The sequence below is a fragment of the Cervus canadensis genome, chromosome 18 (assembly GCF_019320065.1).
Source record: "Cervus canadensis isolate Bull #8, Minnesota chromosome 18, ASM1932006v1, whole genome shotgun sequence".
Taxonomy (NCBI): Eukaryota; Metazoa; Chordata; class Mammalia; order Artiodactyla; family Cervidae; genus Cervus; species Cervus canadensis.
The window spans coordinates 26,198,931-26,222,589 of NC_057403.1; the positions used below are offsets into that span (position 1 = coordinate 26,198,931).

Consider the following 23,659-nt stretch of genomic DNA (forward strand, 5'->3'; position numbering starts at 1 on the left):
GGTCTTTTTCATTTATTTATTTGACTGCACTGGGTCTTAACTGCAGTATATGGGATCTTTAATCTTCATTGTGGGATCTAGCTCCCTGACCAGGGATTGAATCTGGGCCCTCAGCATTGGGAGTAGGGAGTCTTTACTGGACCACCAAGGAAGTCCTGCACTGACCTTCTGAGCTAGAAGGCTGGGTGAGGGCAGGTGGGAAGGGGTCCCAAGCAGAGAGGCACACCCACCTGAATGGCCAAACATCTTGGCAACACACTCGCCTGAGTAGAAGTCAATCACTGAGATGCTTTTGTCAGAGCAGCTTGTGGCCAGGAAGGTGCCGGAGGGGTCCACGTGGACCTGCCGAGAAGAGCGCCCACGTGACACTGGGGTGGCCTCCTTCTTCCCAGAGGCGGGGGTCAATATCACAGCCCCGCTGACCAAGGTCCCCCTTGTGCTGGGCGCTAGGTATGTGGACTCATCCCAGGTTAGCCTCACGACACACCCCATGGTAGGCAGAAGCTCCTGTCCCCATTTCACAGGTAAAGAAATTAACAACCACCACAAGGGTACTAATGGCGGCCAGGCCCTGTGCTAAGTACTGTACGTATGTGGATTTATTTCCCCCACAGACCCCTGTGATAGAGGCTTAAAAAAAAATTTTTTTTTAAATCCTAATTAAATTTGTTACAATATTGCTTCTGTTTTATGTTTTGGTTTTTTGACCATGAGACATGTAGGATCTTAGCTCTCTAACCAGGGATTGAACCTGCCCCCCTGCACTGGAAGGCGCAGTCTTAGCTGTTGGACCTTTGGAGAGGTTCCTGTAGAGGCTATTTTTATTTGCATTTTAGAGATGATGAAACAGGATTGAGAGGAGATGACATTTGCCCAAGGTCACAGACAGCCCAAGGCAGAACTTTAAGAGGATCTGACTCTGGAGCGTTGTAACAACTCCCCTAGTTCAGAGACACTTGAGAAGGTTCCCACCTCATCCTAGATGACACAGGCAGGGGGGAAATTTGAAGAGGGACCCCAGACCTCTCTGATTCTTCCCACCACACTCTATTGCCACTCAAATGGAAACCACTTAAATGTCCCCGCTTGGGGAAAGTCAAAGAAAGTGGCTCAGTTGTGTCTGACTCTTTATGACCCCATGGACTATAGAGTCCATGGTATTCTCCAGGCCAGAATACTGAAGTAGGTAGCCGTTCCCTTCTCCAGGAGATCTTCCCAACCCAGGGATTGAACTCAGGTCTCCCGCATTGCAGGAGGATTCTTTACCAGCTGAGCCACCAGGGAAGACGAAGAATACTGGAGTGGGTAGCCAATCCCTTCTCCAACGGATCTTCCCAAGCCAGGAATTAAAGCAGGGTCTCCAGTATGCAGGCAGATTATTTACCAGCTGAGCTACCAGGGATGCCCCCCATTTGGGGAAGGGTTCAGTAAATAAATGTAGAGCTCTAGGGGCCACTCCTGGCTCCCAAGCATCCTTAGTCAGCCAGGCCTGAGTGGATGCTGGCCAGCATGTGATCCTTTGATTCCATGCCAAGGAGGACTCATATTTCAGATGGCCCAACAGCAGGAAGCAGACAGGGGGGCCTTGGGTGTGTGTGTCTGGGTGTGTTTTCAGCCAGGGCCCCAGTTCCTCACCTTCAGCAGGGACCCATCGTCACCCTGGGAGCCCTTGTAGCACTTCTTCTGCTTCCCGTTCAGGGTGTTGTAGACTCTGGAAGGTGAGGGCAGGAGTGGCTAACATGGCCCCACCCACAACCCTTCTTGCTCCAACCTTACCTGCTGCCCACCTCTCCCTGGGAAGCCCCCACTACCTCTTTTCCTCTGCTTCCTGGATTGAAACCTTGTATCAGGAAATGGGACCCTGTCTCAGGCTGAGGTCACAGAGGTTGTGTCTGGCAGCCAATTTGAATAAGCAAATGTAGGAGATGGAGAATCTCTTTGGACACGCTGATTCCTCCACATCCTTCCCAGTCTAAGCTCAGATATCACTTCCGGTGATCCCTGCTTGAGCCCCAGGTGGGGTGGATGTCCTCCCAGGGGCCCCCAAAGCCTCTGGGCTGTCCTCATCCCAGCCCTGACCGCTCCATGCTGTTATTATCTGTCTGTCCTCCCCTGCACTCCACGGAGGCAGGGTTAGGGACTCCCTCTCTCTTCCCCGCAGACAGGTACTCAAGAAACGAGGCTGAATGATTTATATACCATGTCAGCACCTCTTGGTTACCCCATGCAGGCTCCTGAGAGCCAGGGAACCCGCTGTTGACCTGGAGACAAGGCCTGGGTGAGCCCAGCTCCTAAAAAACACCCACTGGGTCCCTCCACTCCACTCAGCTTCTCAGGGACTGATGGGCAGGGGAGGAAAGCTCATGAGAAGACAGACCCACACAGGCCCTGCTCAGAGACCCGCCGAGGCCAGGCCGACCAACCCGCCCAGGGCAGCTCCTCACCTCACATTGCGGTCCTGGCAGGCCACGGCCACGTACTTCTGGGTAATGTCGATGTCCATGTCATACAAGGTAGTCTTCTCAGCCACGTGGTGGGTACGGACAAAGTGCAGTCCATCTGAGGCCTGGCAGGGCAGATGGGGTTTTCAGAGGCCACCCCCAAGGAGCCCCCACATCCAGCCCCCAAGGAGGCCACCCCACTCTACCCGCTGGGCACTGCGGAAGTAGATGCTCTTGTCGGCGCCACAGCTGATCATCTGGATGTCTCTGTTGCCTGGAGGAGGAGGCCATCATGAGGGAGGGCTGGGCCCCTCTGAGCCCGACTAGGGCTAGGGATCCTAGCTAGGGAACCCTACCATAAGGGAACTCTGCTGGGCATCACAGAGGGCTTCCTGGAAGAGGTGACGGGAGTGCTGGCAGGTGGGAGGACTCTGTAAGCTGTGAGCCATTTGCATGAAGGGGTATGAACGGTGCAGTGGGCAATGCAGGCCTCTGCAGAGCGAAAGCATACAGGGAAACAGGCCAGGGTATAGCAGGGGCACAAGGCTTAATCTGGGATTCGGAAAAGTGACTCAGGCCACAGAGTGGAGATGTGACTGAAGCAGGCAGCAAGAGGAGACAGGCAGACTGCTGGGAGGCTCATGCCATCAAGAACGATCAGAGGGACTTCCCTGGTGGCCCAGTGGATAAGAATCTGCCTGCCAAGGCAGGAGACACGGGTTTGATCCCTGGTCCAGGAAGATTTCACAGGCAACTAAGCCCGTCCGCCACAACTACTGATGCCCGTGTGTCACAACTAATGATAACCATGCATCACAACCAATGATGCCCATGTACTCTAGAGCCCGTGCTCCGCACCAAGAGAAGCCAACACGGTAAGAAGGCTGTGTGCCACAAGGAAGAGTAGCCACCAATTGCTGCAACTAGAGAAAGCCCGCATAGCAATGCAGACCCAGCTCAGCCACAAATAACAATATAAAAAAGAATGATCAGAATATCCGGACAGGGACTTCTTGGCAGTCCAGTGGTTAGGACTCCACGTTTCCACTGCAGGGGGCTTGGGTTCAGGCCCTGGTCAGGGAACTAAGATCTCACAAGCCGCGTGGCACAGCCAAAAAAGAAAAAAAATCCACACAGATCCCAGTCCAGGCTCTCTGCCACTTGAGCCTCCCCCTCCTGACTTGTCACCAGCCACATTTTTGCAAACGTGAACCCAGGGGCTCAGAGTCACAAAGTCCTTGTCCCAGAGTGCAGAGTCAGGACCGGGCCAGGGCTGATCCAGGCATCCTCTGGTTATTAAACACTGTGCTCGGAAGCCAAGCTTTCTCTCCGAGCCTCAGCCTCCTGTCTGTTCAATGAGCCTGTATCAGACACTGCCCCGTGGAGTGGCATGGAAACCCCTGGGACAGTGGCTGCCACCTGTAGGTACTATCGATGTTTTTGCTTTTAAGCTTCTCTCTTTATAGAAGAGGAATAATCAGAGAACAAGTACCTCACAGAGTTGTGGTGACGATGACAAGACAGAATGAATATAAAACATGTAGAGCCTTGGTACAATGGATGCTGCTCCTTCGTGACAGGACATTTGCAAGCTCCCAGGCCTGACATTACAAGCTAAGATGTTACTCAAGTGGGAGTCACTATTCCTAGAAGGGAGAGAGCCCTGTGTGTGAGAGGGACCCAGAGAGGGCCTAAAAGTTACTGGTAATGCTTTGCTTCCTAACCTGGGGTGGAGACTCCATGTGTTTAGCAAGATTAGGACCAGGATCAATCAGAATAGCCTCTAGTTAAAAACAAGGGGTGTGTCTAGTTCAGGCCTACCGACTATGAACTTTGATGTGGATATTTCATTGTATTATGCTGTAAACTATTCACAGATTTTCTGTTCACTTTTTGGAATATATGATTCAAAGAAAAGAGTTCAAAGACTGACATTCTTTAGCTGGGTAGCTTCAGACAGTTTCCAGTTGGCTGGTGCCCAGTTTATACAAATCATCAATGTTTCCAGCACAATGCCCAGGTAAGCCAGCCCAGCCAGAGCAGGGCTCACAGGAGCTGGGTTTAGGATGCCCATCCTCTCACACCGCCTGGGGCTTTAACAGAGGTCCACACTATCAGAAGGACTGACTCGTGGGTCACCCCCTTGGCCAGTCATCACCTCTCCTGGATCTAGACCATTCATTAAAGCTAAGGTCACTGCTGGGCACAGCACAAGATTTACTGATCTATTCTACCTACCTCTCCCCTGTGGAATGGGATGGTCTGAACAGTTTTTTAAGGCTGTCTGAGAAAGCTGAGCTGATCAGCATTTGTTAGGTCCTTACAAAGAGATGCGGGTTTGATCCCTGGGTCAGGAAGATCCCCTGGAGTAGGAAATGGCAACCCACTCCAGTATTCTTGCCTGGAAAATTCCAGGGACAGAGGAGCCTGGCAGGCTATAGTCCATGGGGTCGCAAAGAGTTGGACACGGCTGAGCAACTGTGCGTGTGCATACACACACACACACATCACAACATAGCAAACACTGTTAATCTGTTTTTGCTCAGCTCCCAACCACCTGAGACAGAGACAGGGCAGAAAGTGCAGAAGTCCAAGGGACATTAATACATTCTCAGCCACAAGATTATATGTACAAAACTCTTCCTAGTCAAGAACATAGAGCACAGGGATATATTCTCTCCATAATGGATTCTTCTTGAATATAGTTTTGAATACGTTCTTGGGTTCTGATCAGTTAAACTCCTACAAGGGCCTGCTTCCCCTTCTCTTGGAATCCCTTAGGGCCAGCGATTTCCAAACTGAATCTTTCCAGTCTTGGAGGGATCCCTTCAACTGCCTGTTTGAGTGAGGGCTTTGAAGGAAGACAGCCTTATGCAAAATACTGGCTGTGTGACTCTGGCTGTCAAGTGGGGTAACTGCTGGGACAGCACAAGGGTCACCACCCAGCACAGAACTAGCCTCCAGTAATTGTCGCTGTCACCCATTTTTCTGCCAAGGTCCCCAGCACCCATCCCATCCTGGATTGGCATTCTGACTTCCTGTTGGGGCACTCGCCTAATGTCAGTTCTCCTAGATCAGAGGTGGAGGCGGGTGGGAACTGGAGAAATAGGAGTCAGACACAGCCTAAGAGGACACTCCAAAGCTCTGGCACCGATAACTGTTCTGGAAAGGGGTGGCGCCTCAAGTCAGCACCAGGAAAGTCAGCTCTCAATTTCTGCCAAAGAGATAGGAAGAGGGGAAGTGTCTTTCCAGCAGCATAGGAATCACTGAGACCCTGCCCACCCAAGAGAGGCACAGCCAACAGAGGGAGACAGTCTGGATAACTTAAAAGAATTCAACCTTTGGGGGACTTCCTTGGTGGTCCAGTGGTTAAGACTCTGTGCTCCCAATACAAGGGGCCCAGGTTAAATCCCTGGTCTAGGAACTAGATTGCACACTAAGAGCTCTCATGCCACAACTAAAGATCCTGCATGCTGCAATGAAGATGGAAGATCTGAGTTCCACAACTAAGACCCAGCACAGCCTACTAAATAAATAAATTTAAAAAAACATTCAACCTTTGGATCCAGCTGGGCTTTGAATCCGATGTTGCTGCTCCCTTTTTTCTCTAAGCTGAAGGGGGCTCTGCTGTTATGTGCAGCCAAAGGAGCCCACTGAATGAGGCGCAGGATGTAGAAGGCAGGGGCTTACCAGTGAACTTGATGGCCGTGATGGATGAGGAGTGGTCGTCCAGGGTCTGCTCCAGGTTGTAATTCTTCTCCACGTTCAGCACGTGGATCAGTCGGTCCCGACTGGCCGAGGCAAGCAAAGTCAGCCCTGTAGGTGAGAGGGAGGTCCTGGGTTCCCGGGGGCCCGCTTGATGGCCTGGCCTCTCAGACAGCAGTGTGACTGAGCTTTCCTGGCCTTGAGGAAGGGGATCTCTGGTTTCCTAACTGCAGCCAACTTGCCCCAGACCCTGGCACTCTGCATCCCTCGCCACCGGGTCGTGCAGGATGAATCTTGACGTACACATGGACACTCCTCCACCTGTGCCCACACCAGACACTTTGGGAAAGCGCAGCATGCCTTCCTACCCAGTCCAGCTACTGGCAGCCATGAGAGGCTCTGCCAACTTCTCAACCTCTCCAAAACTCCACCCACCCCCTCACTCTCTACACTCTGGCTGCATGAGTCTCACGTAGGTCCTACTGACCATCTGCTGCCACCCTTTCTTCAGACACTGGACCCTTGTGCTGGCCCCTTCAAATGGTGCCTACCCTGGGCACCTGCTAGGTCTAAGGCCTAATGGTGATCTGAGGTGGAGGGGAGCTCAGGAGAGGTGTACTGGATGAAAAGAAATGCAGAGGAAATTTGGCAGAACAGAGTATGGCAAAAGGAAGGAGAAAAGAAGAGAATGGGAAAGAATATTAGCCTCATTAATACATAACTTCACCAAGATTATATTCCTGCCAATAAGGTATCATCAGAATCAAAACATGAGGAAAACAAACAAATTCAAATGGAAGGAAATTCTATAAGACAACTGGTCTGTATTCTGCAGAAAGACAAAGTCATAAAGACAAACTAAATAAGGCTGTGGAAATAAGCCTCAAGTCAGCACCAGAACAAAGGTGACAAAAGAGCTACGACAACTAAAGCATGAACCTGGACTGGAAAGACAAAGGTGCTGCAAAAGTCAACACTGGGAAAACTGGCAAAATGGGAATAAGAACTCAAGATAGGGACTTCTCTGGTGAGTCGGTGGTTAAGAATCTGCCTTCCAATGCAGGGAACAAGGGTTCAATTTCTGGTCGAGGAGCAAAGATCCCACATGTCTTGAGCGGCCGCAATTAGAGAAGCAATTAGAGAAACCAGTGCTCTGCAGCAAAGACCCAGCATGGCCAAAAGAAAAAAAAAACCCAGGAGAGATGACAGATTTGATAAGATGCACATTGAATAAGATGCACTGTGGTCAGGTAAACAGATGTTCCCGTTGCTAGGAAATGCTTACAGAAGCATTTAAGAGTGAAAGGACAGCAAGTCTTCCTCTCAAGTAGTTTTAACTTTCTCTCAAGTGCTTTAGCAAAAGGAAAAAAAAACAACAACAGGGCTTCCCTGGTGGCTCAGTGGTAAAGAACCTGCCTGCCAATGCAAGATACATGGGTTCAATCCCTGGTCTGAGAAGATCCTACATGTTATGGAGCAACTAAGCCCATGCACCACAACTACTGAACCCTTGCTCTAGAGCTTGAGAGCTGCAACTTCTGAGCCCATGTGCCACAACTACTGAAGTCCACACACCCTAGAGCCCGTGCTCTGAAACAAGAGAAGCCGCTGCAACGAGAAGCCCATGTGCTGAAACTAGAGAGTAGTCTCCTTCAAAAACCAGAGAAAAGCTCACGCAGCAATGAAGACCCAGCACAACCAAAAATAAACAAGTACAATTATTTTAAAAAAAAGAAAAAAATTACATACATGGTATTATTTTATTATGAATGTGTATATACACACACATGCACAAATCCAGAGAAAAGGAGAGAGGGGAAGCAGATAACATCCTACATATAGTCAAAGGGTCAGATAGGATTTAAAGAAAAGACTTGGGGAGCTGTGAAGAATCTACAGGTGTTCATGATAATATTCTCATAAATTTACCGTAAGCATCAAAGTTTTTCAAAAGAATATGTTTCACTACTGATCTATCTTTTGCAGCAGAGAAGGAGCTCATCCATACATTTACTCATTAACCTTCACCTCTTTAGCCTGAGCAGCTTGGGGTGCTGGGGACCAGAGTAAGCAGGTCAAGTCCTGCGTGCTGGTCTTACCTTCAGGAGTCCCAGCCACCCTGGTCCCGGGGCCTGGCAACAGGAATTCTTATTAAATGCAGGAGCCCTAGCTGTCATTCACAGTCCCGCCAGACACCAAGTGCTCACCCCGGTGGCTCTGCCAGGCAGGCCGTGCCCCCACCACAGGCTCACCTGTCTCCGGCTTGGAGTACTCCAGGCACAGCACCTCGGCATCGTGGGCCTCCACCTTGACCAGCTCGTCCATGAAGTGCAGTTCGTGGATCCTGGGAGACACACACTGCCTGCTGTACCCTGCCCACTGCCCCCGGCCCTCAGCCCCAGGTGCTCTGCTCCCACTAGAAAAGGCCAGAGCAGCCGGGTGGGGGACATAGAGAATACCCTACCCCGGCCAACTAGTCTAGAGGTGCCTGACCGTTCTCGGCACCCAGAAAGCTCCCAAGCCTGGGAGCACCTCAGCAGGCACCTGCCCCTTGGGGTTCCATGGGTTAACATCTACGATGGTCCCTGGGGGAACAAGGGTTAGGGGAGGGCTGTTATCAGAGGTGATCACTGGGGGTAGGGCAGGGGTCAAAGGTCATACTCAAAGATAGGCCCTATGGGTGGGAATATTTTTGTTGTTTTTTTTTTGCTTTTGGTGTGGAATCTTAGTTACCTGACCAGGGATCAAACCTGGGCCTTTGGCAGTGAGAGCACGGAGTCCAAACCACTGGACTGCCATGGAAGTCCCAGGTGGGAACATTTAAAATATATATATTTATTTATTTGGGCATGCCTGGTCTTACTTGTGGCACACAAACTCTTAGCTGTAGATGTGGGATCTAGTTCTCTGACTAGGGACTAAACCCAAGCCCCCTGCACTGGAAGAGCAGAGTCTTAGCCACTGGCCCACCAGAGAAGTCCCCCAGGTGGGACCATTTGATTCTAATTTTTTTGGCCACACCCCAGGGCTTGCAGGATCTTAGTTCCCTGACCAGGGATTGAACCCAGGCCCTTGGCAGTGAAAGCCTGGTCCTAACCACTGGACTGCCAGGGAACTCCCTCTCATTCTTAAAGGGTCTCAAATCCAGACTTTCCTCATATTCTTGCCAAATGAAATCAGACAACAGGTCATCCAGGACTGAAATAAGAAATGGTCATCCCAGCTCCTCCATTCTCCACCTGTGTGAACCTGGCCACTCAGCCCCTCTTTCCTCAGCGAATCCATCTGAAAGTGGTGAGAATAACAGCACTGACACCAGCAGGTCGCTGAGAGGATTAAATCAGTCGATACCCACGGCGCTCAGGCCAGGGGCCGGCCTGGGAGAAGACCGTGATGCCCCTGTTAGCTCTCCTTACTGTTTTCTGCCATTCACACCAGGATGCTGTCAACTGGAGCAGCCCCCTGACCTGCTTGGTTTGCCTCATCAGTGACTGACATCAAAACAGCTGCTAACATTTAAAGACCATAGAATTTCACAGAAAAAAATCTGCACAGAAAGTTCTCTTCTGTTCTTCTTGGATGACAGGAATATGTGACAATGTGGAGGCTGTGCTACTGGTGCTGTGTGGCAGCTGCCCCTTCACGCGGCACATGGTCTCCAGCGCCCCCGGTCCCTCCCATCCCACCAGAGACCCAGCACCTAGGTGGTCACTGTGCAGCCTTTCACATTACACCTGATTCCTAAGACAGGGCTCATATTCTGTCAGCACCTATTGGGCCTGTCACATCTTGAAAAACCTCTGCAGGGTGGTAAACAGCCTGAGCCCTCAGATGTCCCACCCTCCGACCCCTCTCCTAGCACTCCCAGGTCCAGCTGGCATCTTCTCTGAGGGTTCAGCAGGGGTATCATGGGGCCAAGAAGGTGTCACCCTGCCCTGGAGTCATGCAAGTGTGCCTGTCCACTTGGCAGGCAAAGTTCACATGGCCCAGTCCCTAGGTGGCTACTCTGATATACTGGGAGCCAGCCCTTCTGGAAGCCCCTTCTCAACTTATGTTCCCAGGGCGGGCTGGCTCCCAGACTGCTACCCACACTCCCTCATTTGCCAACAGGCAGCTGGAGGTGCCAAGGCCAGGGCTCCTCCCCACTGCCCTGAGCACCCGAGCCCAAGCTGGGAGGTGTGCACTAGACACCACCAGGGCCCACTTGCCTCAGATTTCCACTTCGGTCGCCTGAAGCCAAGTGTTGGCCATCAGGACTGACCTGCATGACTCGAACCCCAGCCTTCACGTCCACGGGCATCGCATTCTCGCTCCCCCGGTCTGGGAAGTGTGACGTGTCCTGCAGGTGCTGGATGTCGCTCTCCACGTACACGACCTTCAGCAGCGTCTGCAGAGAGGAGAGGGCCGAGGGCAGCGCTGGGAACCTCTGAAGCACCGCTGCCACTGTCTCCTTATAGCCAGTCTCCCAGTCTTGGTGAGCAACAGAGCTCTGATTCTGACTTGGAAACTTCATTACTCAGAATAATTACTATGTCTCCCACACTCCTTTGCATCTAGATGAACTTGTGTGAATAAATTCTGGTCAATGAGATGTAAAGCAAGTGAAAACTCTTCTTCCTTCCCACTGTCCAGCTGCCTGGAACTTGGATGTGATGACTGGTGCTCCAGTAGCCATCTTGGGTCATGAGGACAAGGGCCACGCCTTCAAAATGGCAAAGGGCCACTCCTTCAAAATGGGTGGTTCTTAAGTCTCTAAGTGCTTCCTAAAGCTGCCAAAACAGCCTGGACTTGTTATCCCTAGGCTATTTTTATGAGCCAGAAAATCAAACCTTTTCCATCATGTTTGGGCTTTTTCTATTGTGTATAACCAAATACAACACACATATCACGGTGCAGAAGAGAAGATGGTTGGGGGAGAAGAGGTGCTAGTGAGGGTAGCAGTAAAGGAGCACTTGCTATACATATTCTGCATTAAGGGCCTTTTTCGTTCTGGTAACACTGACCTTTTTTGGATTTTCCAACTCACCAAGCTCTTTCCTATCTCAAGGCCTTCGTCCCTTGGTGTAGAACACTCTCCCTTCCCCTCTTTATGCTGCCCAATCCTCCCATCTCAGTTATCTCGTCCTCTAGAGGCTGCCCCTAGTGCCACAGATAGAATCAGATGACTATTCACGTATCCTACTCGTACCTTACAACTTTCTTTCATGGCCCTTATTATGTTTGGAATTATATCATAGTGTGTGTAGTTACTGGCTCGTTGTCTGCCTCCTCCACTAGACTGGAGGTGCTTTGAGAGGAGGAGAATGTGTCTTAGTCAGTGATGTGTCCCCAGCACGCAACACAGCACCTAGCACTGACCTTGGTAGTAGCTGCAGAATCAATGAATGCATGATTTAGGCCTTAGCTCCCCAGAGAAGCTCTCTCACTGACCTAGCAACACCTAACATTTCTCCAGCAAAGTGTTTTCTCCCCAGCCTCTCATCATGCCAGCACCCCATCTCCGGCCCCAGTCATTGCCAGACAGGGGACGCTTCTGCCTGGTTCAGCCCATCACGTGCTCCCCAGGGGGGTTCTAACCCAAGACTTGGGGAATAATTTCTTCTTTGTTGAGTATATTGGATTGCCTGGAGTAGCTGTGTTTACATACACTTAAGAGAGTAGGAGCTGACTCAAAGGAAAGCAAAGAGGAAAGACCAAGCCACTTAGAAAGGGAGAGAAAGAAAACTGAGAGAGGAGACAGAAAGTGACCTGCCTTGGTTCCTGGTTCCTGCCCCTAGTGAAGTCAAACACCCAGGTTCCATAAAACTCTTTCCTGCCCCCACATTTAGCTTCAAGTAGGCCTTTGTTCCTCCTAACAGACAGATCACAATGAAGCCACTCACATTACTGAAGATGTTCTTCTGCCAGTGAGAGTCAGGGTTGCTGTCCATGTTCCAGAAGCGGATGGTATTGTCTGAGGAGCAAGTCAGAAAAGATCCTGATGGTAGACAAGCTCTCTGATCTTCAAACTCAGGATACACCTACAGTCCCCAGAGAACAAGGCAAAGGGCAATTCAGTACAACCACTTTGATAACAACACTATGACCTACTATTGGATTTTTGTGAAAAAAAGTAAGTGGCAGGGCTACCCTGGTGGTCCAGTGGTTAAGAATCTGCCAGGCAATGCAGGGGATACAGGTTTGATCCCTGGTCTGGGAAGGTTCCACATGCCTCGTGGCAACTAAGCCCATGTGCCACAGCTACTGAGCCTGTGCTCTAGAGCCTGAGGGCCTAGAGCTCATGCTCTGCAACAAGCGAAGCCCTCGCGCCACAATTAGAGAAAGGCCGCAGGGAGCAACGAAGATCCAGTGCAACCAAAAATAAACAAATACATAACAAAATAAAATCAGTGTTGATGAAAATACAATGATGAAGATATTGAATAATTTGTGACAATAACAGCATAGAGGGTGAGGGACAGAACTACATAAAGAGCAGAGTGTTTGTATACTACTGAACCTAAATTGCTATTATTTCAAACTAGTTTGTTAAAAATGTAAGATGTTACTTATAATCTTCTAGTAAGAAGGTAACTTTAAAATATACAAAAGAAGAAATGAGAAGCAAATCAAAATGGAACAATACAAAAAAATCAATTAAACACAAAAGAAGGTAGTGATAAAAGAATTAAGAAACATCAAAGACATAAGAAAGATACATACATGTTCATGACATGACATATTCAAAGATACATACAAGTTGAAAGTGAAGGTAGAGAAAAAGATACTCCATACAAATAGTAACTAAAAGGGAGCTTTGCATGTCTATAGTAATGTTAGATAAAAAGACTTTGAGTAAAAAGTCATTAAAAGATCAAAACAGACTTTAGCTTTATCTGTAATATTTCATGTTTTTTCCCAAGAAGACTGTTTTTATACATAAATTTTGAAAATTATTTTTTAAAAAATATTCTTAAGTGAGAAAAGTACAAGCAACAGAAATGTCAGATCCATGAAGGCAGATACACACTCAAGCAAAGAGCTGGATAATGCCTATTCAAAAGGATGAAGTTATTTCTCACAGTCTTGAATTGGGCCACTGAAAACATCATTTATCTAGCACAAACATTTTCAGAAAGAAAAAAAAAATTGGATACAATTCTTTCTCCAAGAGTTGCTTTATCTGCAAGAAGTACCTAGAATACCCTCAGAGAAAAAGTCCCACAGATTCATTCTCAGAAAATAAAGACTTCTTTAATACTTAAAAAACAAAAAAAGCAAGCTTCCCTGGTGGCTCAGTGGTAAAGAACCTGCCTGCCCATGCAGGAGACTCAGGTTCAATCCCTGGTCTGGGAAGATCCCACATACCATGGAGCAATTAAGCCCATGCGCCACAACTATTGAGCCTGGGCTCTACAGCCTGCAAACTGCAACTACTGAAGCCCTAGAGCCCACGCTCCTCAACAAGAGAAGCCTGCGGACCTCAACTAGAGAGTAGCCCCTGTTCTTTGTAACTAGGGAAAAGTCCACGCAGCAACAAAGATCCAGCACAGCCAAAAATAAAATAATAAAAACAAAAAAAAAGCAATAAGGTACACAAATGCCCTTGACAGAAAGCTCCCTGAGGTACACACGCTCCTGCTATGGGGCCTTTGCGCCTGCCATACCCCCAGTGGTGGCTAGCCTCGCCCCTCTCTTCCTGCAGGTCCCCAACTAGAAGAATGTCACACCCTCCGAGAGGCTTTCCCTGACCACTCTCCTTTCTAAAATAGCACCTTTGATCCCCTTCCCTGCTGGGTGGCTTTGTTTCTCTTCAGAGAGGTATTGTACTCGGCATGTTCTTGACTGATTTGTTTATAGGTGTACTCTACCACCTGGATGTGAGCTCCAGATGAGGACTCATGTCAGCTTCCTGTTCAGACGTGTCCCCAGCACCCAGAACAGCACCTGACACAAACTGGGGTCCAGGAGTATCTCTGGCAGGTATGGCTGAACGGGCTTCCCAAACTCTGCAGGAGCTTTCTCAGCTGAGTCCCCAGGCTGGGGCTGAGCAGGGGTACGGGGAGGGAGAGAGGGGCTCACCTCCACGTTCCAGACGTAGGAGCTGTGGAAGAGCTCCGACCACACCTTGCCTACTTGGTTGATGTCTCTGACATCCCAGATGTAGATGCTGTGGTCCTTGTACACGCAGGACAGCCACTGGTGTGTGGGGTCAAAGGTCAGCGCCACTGTATCCGGGTAGGTGGCCTCTGCCTTCCTGTGGAAGAGGAAGCTGACAGGGCCACGTGAGTCATCAGTTGCCACCAATGCCACTGTGAGCAGTGACAGCTGCCTCTGGTGACACCCGAGCAGCCCCCCGCCTGGCAGTGCCAGCCCTGATGATCTCTGTGGTAACCCAGCTCTCCCAGTCCGACTCCACTGCTCGCTCCTCCATCTTCTTCCTTTGCTTTGCTTCTAATACACAGGTTGTAAACTGGAAGCTTCCACCTGGCCCCTGGGAGTGTTTGAGTTTTTTACTTCTGTCAACATTTCTCTCCCATCATTTTACTTGGCACAAAATCCATCCTCTCTGAGCACAGGATCATGGCCTTCTCTCTTGGCCTCAACACATGATCAAAAATCCCTGTACCAGTCAGGATAGGCTCCAAGCCCCTCAGCAGCTTCCATCAGTGCTCTCACTTGTTACCCTTCCCCCACCCGGCATATCGGGCTCCAGCGACATGGCCTCCTGCTGTCCCCATAACACACTGGGCCAAGTGTGCTGTTCCCTTAAGGCCTCTGCATTCGCTGTCAGGACCCAGCTCTCCACACAGCTGGCTTCATCTCACTGGAGAGGCCTCCCCCAGCCACCCAATCAACACACCCCCATCCCAAGACCCTCTCCTGGAGTCCCTGCTTTATTTCAGCAAAGCACTTACGACTATCTGAAATGATCTTTTTTATTTTTCAAATGTTTATGTACTCATCCATCATCCAGCACCTTGGGGCTTCCCAGGTGGTGCTGGTGGTAAAGAACTTGCTTGCCAATGCAGGAGACATAAGAGACTCGGGTTCAATCCCTGGATGGGGAAGATCCCTCGGAGGAGGGCATGGCAACCTACTCTAGTATTCTTGCTTGGAGAATGCCTTGGACAGAGGAGCCTGGTGAGCTACAGTCCACAGGGTCACAACTGAGCGACTGCGCATGTACGCATTAGACTACAGACACCACGAGATTCTGTTGCCTCCTTAGGGTCTGTATCCTGCTTCCAGCCCAGGGCGGCCAGTAAGCAGATGGATCAGGAAGCATGGGTAGATACTGGCAGACAGACTCTAGGTGGGCCCCTTTCCCTCCCCGTGCTGGGCAGTACCTGGGCTCCAGGCCCTGGGCCACATCCACCCCCAGGTAGTGCGGCTTGGGCAGGTTGGTGAGGTACTGCAGGCTGTGGGCTTGGAAGATGCGGACTATCCCATCAGTGCAGCCACAGAAGATGAGCTCCTGGCTGACACACAGGCAGGAAGACAGGGAGACCTGTGGGGGCAAAGGGGACCCAAGTGGACCTGCTGCTTCACGTGGCCCAGATCGGGTCAGCCTTGGGCCTCCAGTAAAGCTTTACAGTTTTCGGATTTAAGAAGCCCATTTTTTGAACTTACTTACACAACAGAAAGAGACTCATAGACTTAGAAAAAGAACTTATGGTTGCCAGGAGGCAGGTTACAGGTAGAGAGAGGGAATTTGGGATGGATAGGTCCACACTGCTATATTTAAAGTGCATAACCATCAAGGACCCACTGTGCAGCACAGGGAACTCTGCTCGATGTCATGCGGCAGCCTGAATGGGTGGGAAGTTTGGGGGAGAATGGATACATGAATATGCATGGCTGAATTCCTTTGCTGTCCACTGGAAACTATCATGACATTGTTAATCAGCTATACCCCAACATAAAATAGAAAATATTTTTTAAAAAAAGAAACCCATTTTTTGCAGATTTTAAGATTTTTGAAATCAAGATATAATGTACATTCACTGTAGAAGAAAAGGTGGCAGAAAGGCACACAAAGGCATAAACTGGGGCAGAGTTGTCATTGCTATAGAGGAACTCAGCTGTGTATGGAAAATATCTCCTTAGTTGATTGTGACCTCCGAGGTCGCCTGCACTAGAAGTGCTGAATTTTAAGCTTAAATTTGATTCCACATTCCTTAAAAATAACTTCATAGAGAGTATATACTTCAAAGCAGCACAGAAAAAAGTTACTATCTTTTAGGAAGGACTATCCATTCAACCAGGGCATGCACATAAAGGGGTAGGACATGCCAAACTTCTAGATACAGCTTACAGTAGTTATGCCAAATCTACAGACTCAGTTTCTGAGTCTCTAAGAAGTCTCTAAGACCACTACTCAGGGACTAAGCATCTATCTATCAAAACGTCTGACTTGCTTAAAAGCTTCAGTAGTTCTAGCAGGAGGATTCAAATGAGAAAAATAAATAATGTTCAGTACAGCACTGTTTACAATAACCAGGACATGGAAGTAACCTAGATGTCCATCGACAGATGAATGGATAAAGATGTGGTACATATATACAATGGACTATTACTCAGCCATAAAAAAGAACACATTTGAGTCAGTTCTAGTGAGGTGGATGAACCTAGAACCTGTTATACAGAGTGAAGTAAGCCAGAAAGAGAAAAATAAATACCGTATATTAACGCATATATACGGAATCTAGAAAAATGGTATTGATGAAACTATTTGCAGGGCAGGATTGGAGATATAGAGAATGGACTTGTGGACACAAAAGTGGGGGAGGGAGGGACGAATGGAGAAAGTAGCATCAACATATATGTGTAAAGTGGATGCTGGAAAGGAGCCTCTATATACCACAGGGAGCCCAGTCTGGTGCTCTGTGATGACCTAGAGAGGTGGGATGGGGGATGGGGGATGGGAGGGAGGCTCAAGAGGGAGCGGATATATGTATAATTATGGCTGATTCGTGATGCTGTATGGCAGAAACAACACAACATTGTAAAAACTAAAAATCAAAACAAAAAAAAAATTTTTTTAAATGATGTTTAACCAACTAGGAAAGACAGAAAAGGCTCAGAATTCTCTACATGCCTCTTGCCAGGCTGTTAACCCTGAAGCTGAGGTCTGAAGGAGAACTGCAACAGCAGGAATAGGATAAGCAGGAAAACTTTGATGCGTCTGCTAACAGCCAAACAGGCACCCAATCCCAGGATGGAAAGACAACTTGGACTCAAACCCTCAGATCCTAAAGAAAAGCGGTTCTGCAATTCACTGATACATCATTTTTTAGTTTAAAATTTTATGTATTTTTTTTAACTTTTTATCTTGTATTGGGGTATAACCGATTAACAATGTTGTGATAGTTTCAAATGAACAGTGGAGGGCTCAGCCACACATACACATGCATCCTAAATTTTTATGTATTTTATATAGTCTTTGATTGTAAAAATAATATAAAAAGTATTAAATACATGATACCTTAAATTAAACAAGGAAAAAAAAGCGGTCCTCCCACCAGCCAAGAATGCCCAGTAAAGAAAACAAATGTGAACTGGATCACACAGTGATGGGGAAGCAATTATAACCCTGACCCGTTATAGGGGCCAGGCAATGTGCTAAGTGCCTTACATATACCATCCCATAGGACACCCCTATCAACTTGGTGAGGCAAACAGTAGTAGTCCCATTTTACAGATGAGAAAACCGAGGCTCAGAGAGCCTCTCCCAGAATCAAATAAGCAGAACCAGAAATCAGACCCCAAACTGGTGTGACCAGCTATGACGCAAGGGCAGTGCTGTGTGTCTCTGGAGACACGTGTCATGGGAAGAGTGTTTCCCGCACTGATAGCGGAGAGAGGGGTTGGGGTACCTTCAGGTTGATCCACTTCTCCAGCACCCTCTTCTCGTTGAACTGGCAGAGGAGGCCCGAGTAGGACACACAGAAGGTACTGCCTGCCATCTGGCCCCGGCCACAAGCCACACCACAGAAGACGTTGTCATGCAGCTCACCCAGGATGCCTGAGCGCCCCACCAGGGGCACCGTGCCTGTGACCTGGAGGGAGAGTGGGGCACAGCGAGACCCTGAACAGATGGCCTAGTCCCCGGCCAGGTCACGACAGGCTCTCCTGACCAGTGGACAGGACACAGCTAAATGGGAGAACTCTCAGAAACACCTCCAAGTGGAGAAGGCAGAACAGAACACGCACGCTTCCAGACAGAGTGGCTGGAGGCCACAGGCCCAGAATGAGGGGTGGCCCCAGGGCCCAGCAGGGGAGAAGAGGTTTCCCGGCAGCTCTGTCAGTCAGTCAGCATCTGGGGAGCAGTCCCAGAGACAGAAGGCCACCCCACTGAGAGGCTAGACAGCCACTGCCCCCGAATCATGGTAGAACCAGGAGTCCCTACTACCCCTGACGGTTCTCCCCTAGGCCTTGCTGAGGGAGTGGGGATGAAAACGCACCTTTGCTTCAGTGGACACTTCCAAGAACCAGAACCTCACATGCCGGTTCCCAACAGTGACAAAATAGCTGCTGTCCTCTGAGAAGGAGAGGGCAATGACCCGGCATGATACCTTGTTGGAGGCCACCAGGATGTCTTTCTGGAAGAATCAGTGAAGAGAAGGTCACCCCAGCACCCACCTCACCAGACTCTTTGTGCCTCTTCTCTCAGCCCTGTGTCTCCCTGCCCTCGCCTGCTCCAAGGTTGTCTTCCTCAGGCCCTTCTTTTTGGGGAAACCTACATGTGGCCCTCTTATCATTCCCAACACAGAGGAGACTGAGGCCTGGAAGGGCTTCCACATGAGAGGAAGTTCCAGAACTCTCCTCAGGAGTCCAAGCCCTGCAGCCCACATATGGTGTTGAAGATGGCCACAGCTAGAAGCGAAGGACAATGCAACCCACGTTGCTGGAGATTGGGCTCTCACTCTGGGCCCCACTGAGCCCTTCACAGAACAGCTCAGGAAGCCCCTCAAAAGTCCTATGAGGGAGGTGCTTCTCCCCCTACCCCGTCATGCTCAGGCAGGACAGTCACATGCTCAAGGTCACAGAGCAGGTGATGAACAGAGCCAGGACTGACACCCACTTCTGCCAACTTTAAGTCCTCCCCCAGCCGTTCCCAAGCCCAGCTTTCCAATGCATAACCCTGCGTTCTCCCAACTCAACAAAGTAGATACTATAACATCCATGTTACAGATGAGGAAACAGACTCACAGAAAGGTTAGGTCACTTGCTCAAGGTCACAGCTGGTCAGTATAAAACAAATGATACGTTCCACTAGTTGAGAGCTTATCACCTGCCCTACAACAAATGCCTAAAATAGGGACTGGCATGCAGTAGGTGTTCAAGAAATATTTGCTGGATAGGGCTTCTCTGGTGGCTCAGTGGCAAAGGATCCGTCTGCCAATGCAGGAGACACGGGTTCAATCCCTGGTCCGGGAAGATCCCACATGCCGCAGAGCAACTAAGCCCATGCACCAAAACTATTGAGCCTGTGCTCTAGAGTCATGAGCCATAACTTCTGAAGACCGCACACCCTAGAACCCCATGCTCTGCAACAAGAGAAACCACCACAATGAGAAGCGCAAGTGCTGCAACTAGGGAAATGCCTGCACAACAAAGACCCAGTCAAAAGTAAAAATTATTAAACAAACAAAAAGTGTGTTGGATAAACGCTTTACCAAGTTATCTCATTTAGTTCCCCATGCCTGAGACTCAGGGTGTTCTGGCGGCGGGCTGTCTGCCACCCACCCACCAGCTCTTACCTTCCAGTCCCAGACGTTGAGCACCATGTCGTGCTGGTAGCCCATGGACACAATGTGCTTCATGTTGGGGGAGAAGGCCACGCAGGCCACGCCATACTTGTGGCCCAGCATTTCCGCCACCTGACTCTTCTCTTCCACGTCCCAGATCCGTACAGCAGGTCTGTGTCCATTCTGGGGAAGATGGTGCCATTTACTGCTGCTGGGTTCTGCACCAGGTGAAGCTGGAGGGGCTGTCAGGGCCGAAGCTGGTACTGCCCCAGGGTGTGCCTGAAAGCCATCCCCCCCGCCCCTTGCCGCATCTGCCATGGGGCTTTCCTGGTCCAGGAAGGAGCTATTCCAGGGATTTCTCAGGTCTGCTGGGGCCAGAGGAATGGCCCCAAGACCCCTCCCCACCCATCCCACCATGATCACCACTCACCTCTCCCGTCACTATGTACTTTCCATCAGGGGAGAAGGCCAGAGCGCTCAGAGACTTCCTGGGGACAAGGAAAGGGGTTGATCACTGGTACTGAGGGTGGGCAGGCAGACCCCAGCCTGGCTGTGCTCACAGTACTCGGCGCACCCCTCGTTCCCAAGAGGCCAGGAGAGGTGAGCAAACACAGTTCCCTGTTGCCAGTGCTGTGAGCTGGCCCAGCACAGCACCCAGTGCGTTCCTAGCCTTGTCCTGCAGCCAGGAGAAGCAGGGGCAGTGCACAGAGAAATGAGGTTTTGTAAAAGCAAAGGCCCCTTCCTCCCCCAAACCTCAAGCCCTGATGGAGTGGATACTGCACAGCTCATGGGATTGTAGTTCCCCAACCAGGCACTGAACCTGGGTCCTTGGCAGTGAAAGCATGGAGTCCTAACCACTTGACCAGCAAAAAATTCCCAGAGACAGAGAATGATAAAGCAAACGTTGGTAAAATGTTAGCATCTGGGAAATATGGGTGAAAGGTATACAGATGCTCTTTGTACTATTCTTGTAGTCTGAAATTATTTCAATGTAAAAAGTCTAAAAATTGCCAGTGCTTACACCTTACTCTAGACTAACTGATTCAGCTTTCACTGAGGGTGAGGCCTGGGATCAGGTGACTCTGAAATGCAGCCAGGATGAAAACTTCCACTCTGCCCACACTGCCTCCTAAGACAGACCCACTAGTGACTTAGAGTGGACTCTTTTTGGCTATCTGCTTCAGATCAAGGTGACCTACTCTATCACCTGTGGGCACTGGAGAGGCAACTGGGAGGATGAGAAGAATTGGCCAACGGAGACTCTGACAAATGTCACCAAGCTCCAGCCCATTCCTGCCATGGAGAATGTGGGCCCCAGAGATGTGAACCTCTCACTTTTCCAAAATGAGAGAGCATCTGGATTTTTGTGTAGAAAACTTTGAAGGTTGTCGAGTAAGTCTGATATTTAAGACATACATACAAGAAGTACTTCATTTGAGATCACATAGTGAATAAACACGCTTGGATGGGGACCCACCTCTGCACTCATCACCAGTGACAGAACCCACAGTCAGAGCTAAGGGTCCAAGAAGCCCCTTCTAAGAGAGAAGCTGTATCTGCCAAATCATATCTCAGAGACCCTGCCTTAGGGATTATACAGGAAGAAGAAAACCCATATCTTCCCTGTCCACCTGGAGAGCTGGGCCAAAGGAGCTAAGCTTGAGCTATCTGTATAGTATTTGTAGAATAAAAAGTTGCAATGAGGGGAAGGACTGGTGGTCTAGTGGTTAGGACTCTGAGCTCTCACTGCCAAGGTCTCAGGTTCAATTTCTGGTCAGGGAACTAAGATCCCACAAGCCAAAAAAAAAAAAAAAGTTGCAGTGGAGTGCCTCCCTAATGTCACAACTCAGTGGGGACCAAAGCCCAAGGATGACACAGTGATCAATGGGACCCCAGGTACCAATTTGGGCCTGCTCAGGGCCAAGAGTCTTCCCCAGTAAAGTGGCAGCTGAAGGGATCTTTCTAAAACCCAAAGTACATTCATTCATTCAGGAAGCAAGAAGTGCTGTCAATATCCTAGATACTGACCTAGGGTATAGGGACACAGAAATTAACTAAGAGAAAGTCCCTGCCCCAAGACAGCTCATCTTGTAGAGAGAGACAGTAAATATCATCACTGAGGAAATTACAAAGTATATCAAAAAGGAGTACATTCTATGGGAAAAAGGAAAGTGGGGAAGGGAAATAGATAGCATGCTACAGGGCTGGGGTGGCTAAGCCCTCAGCCTACAAACGCCCTCTAGTGGCTTCTCTTTGCAATCAGCATGATAGTCAACCACTCCCCAAGGTGATCTGACTTCTGGGGCTCCAGCCTCACCCATGAAACCCTGACTGCTCCTCAAACAGCTTGAGATTCTTAACTATTCAACCTGAGATTCAAAAATGACTTTGCTCTTGCCGTCCCCTCTGCCTACAATGCTCTCCCCACACCTTCACATGAGTCACCTCCTCACTTTCTCCTGGTCTCAGCCCTGGGAGGGCTCTGATAAGACTCTGATAAGGGTCCTCTGCCTTCCAACCTGCCCGAACACATCCTCATTATTTCCTCCATAGCCACAGTCAAGGTCTGATGGTTGGCTAGTAACTTGTCAGCTCTTTTAGTCTGTCTCCCCCACAAGCTGTCAGCTCTATGGAGAGCAGCTTCTTATCTCCTTTGTTCATGGCTGTGTTCCCAACACCTGGAACAGTGCCTAGCACAGAGCAGACCTGAATCTGAATTGAGTGTCAATGAACCAAGTGAGTGAATGAATGAGTCACCTACAAGCATCTCCAGGCAGTGTGGGGAAGGAGGGGTGTGTCAGGACCTTGATCCCACCCTTACCCTTTGCCCAGGCCCCAGCTTACCTGGCAGTATTAAGAATGTGCTGCTGCTTGTTCTCCTTGGGGTTCAAAATCACCACCACACAGCTGGGGAGAAAGAGGAAAATGTGCCCAAACTGAGGGGAGTATTGGGGTCCAGGGATGACTGCACTCTCAACGTAAGAGCCCACATATAGACAAGGCTATATGAGAGTTGGACTATAAAGAAAGATGAGGGCTGAAGAATTGATGCTTTTGATCTGTTGTGTTGGAGAAGACTCTTGAGAGTCCCTTGGACTGCAAAGAGATCCAACCACTCCATTCTAAAGGAAATCAGCCCTGAATGTTCATTGGAAGGACTGATGCTGAAGCTGAAACTCCAATACTTTGGCCACCTGATGCGAAGAGCTGACTCATTTGAAAAGACCCTGATGCTGGGAAGGATTGAAGGCGAGAGGAGAAGGGGACAACAGAGGATGAGATGGTTGGATGGCATCACCAACTCAATGGACATGAGTTTGAGTAATCTCTAGGAGTTGGTGATGGACAGGGAAGCCTGGCGTGCTGCAGTCCATGGGGTTGCAAAGAGTCGGACACGACTGAGCAACTGAACTGAACTGATAGAAAAGGCTCTTTCTGTTCAGATGCTTCTCTCTTTAGTCCCCTCCTCCCCCATTATCTATGCTGAGAATTCTAGGGCACTTAACATTATTACTAATATCAACAAGTTCTTAAAAAGAAGCGAACACTCCCTCTGTAGTAACTGTACTGTCAGGCTCTGGTCTAAGAAAGATTTACTATTGTTCATTCATTAAGTCGAGTCCAACTCTTTGTGACCCTGTGGACTGTAGCCCGCCTGCCTCCTTTGCCATGGGATTTTCCAGGCAAGAATATTGGGGTGGGTTACCATTTCCTTCTCCAAGGGATCTTTCCCACCCAGGTACTGAATCTGCGTCTCCTGCATTGGCAAGCAGGTTCTTT

The 23,659-nt window shown here is 49.4% G+C and overlaps 1 protein-coding gene across 3 annotated transcripts in view; it reads right to left on the reverse strand.

Annotated features, from left to right (window-relative positions):
• Positions 1–23,659, reverse strand: part of WDR62 (WD repeat domain 62) — a 47,155-nt gene that overhangs the window by 12,589 nt on the left and 10,907 nt on the right. For 2 of the 3 annotated variants that reach the window (XM_043437252.1, XM_043437250.1), the window contains exons 3-17: positions 22,724–22,786; positions 20,310–20,367; positions 19,892–20,062; positions 18,593–18,730; positions 18,005–18,187; positions 15,476–15,636; positions 14,208–14,397; positions 12,029–12,166; positions 10,355–10,533; positions 8,399–8,490; positions 6,132–6,257; positions 2,648–2,715; positions 2,445–2,566; positions 1,636–1,711; positions 231–342 (exon numbers count right to left, since the gene is read on the reverse strand). In XM_043437252.1, coding sequence (XP_043293187.1) covers positions 231–342; positions 1,636–1,711; positions 2,445–2,566; positions 2,648–2,715; positions 6,132–6,257; positions 8,399–8,490; positions 10,355–10,533; positions 12,029–12,166; positions 14,208–14,397; positions 15,476–15,636; positions 18,005–18,187; positions 18,593–18,730; positions 19,892–20,062; positions 20,310–20,367; positions 22,724–22,786 — 1,877 coding nt within the window. The remainder of the gene's footprint in view (positions 1–230; positions 343–1,635; positions 1,712–2,444; positions 2,567–2,647; positions 2,716–6,131; positions 6,258–8,398; positions 8,491–10,354; positions 10,534–12,028; positions 12,167–14,207; positions 14,398–15,475; positions 15,637–18,004; positions 18,188–18,592; positions 18,731–19,891; positions 20,063–20,309; positions 20,368–22,723; positions 22,787–23,659) is intronic. The other variant, XM_043437251.1, reaches the window with a different exon arrangement.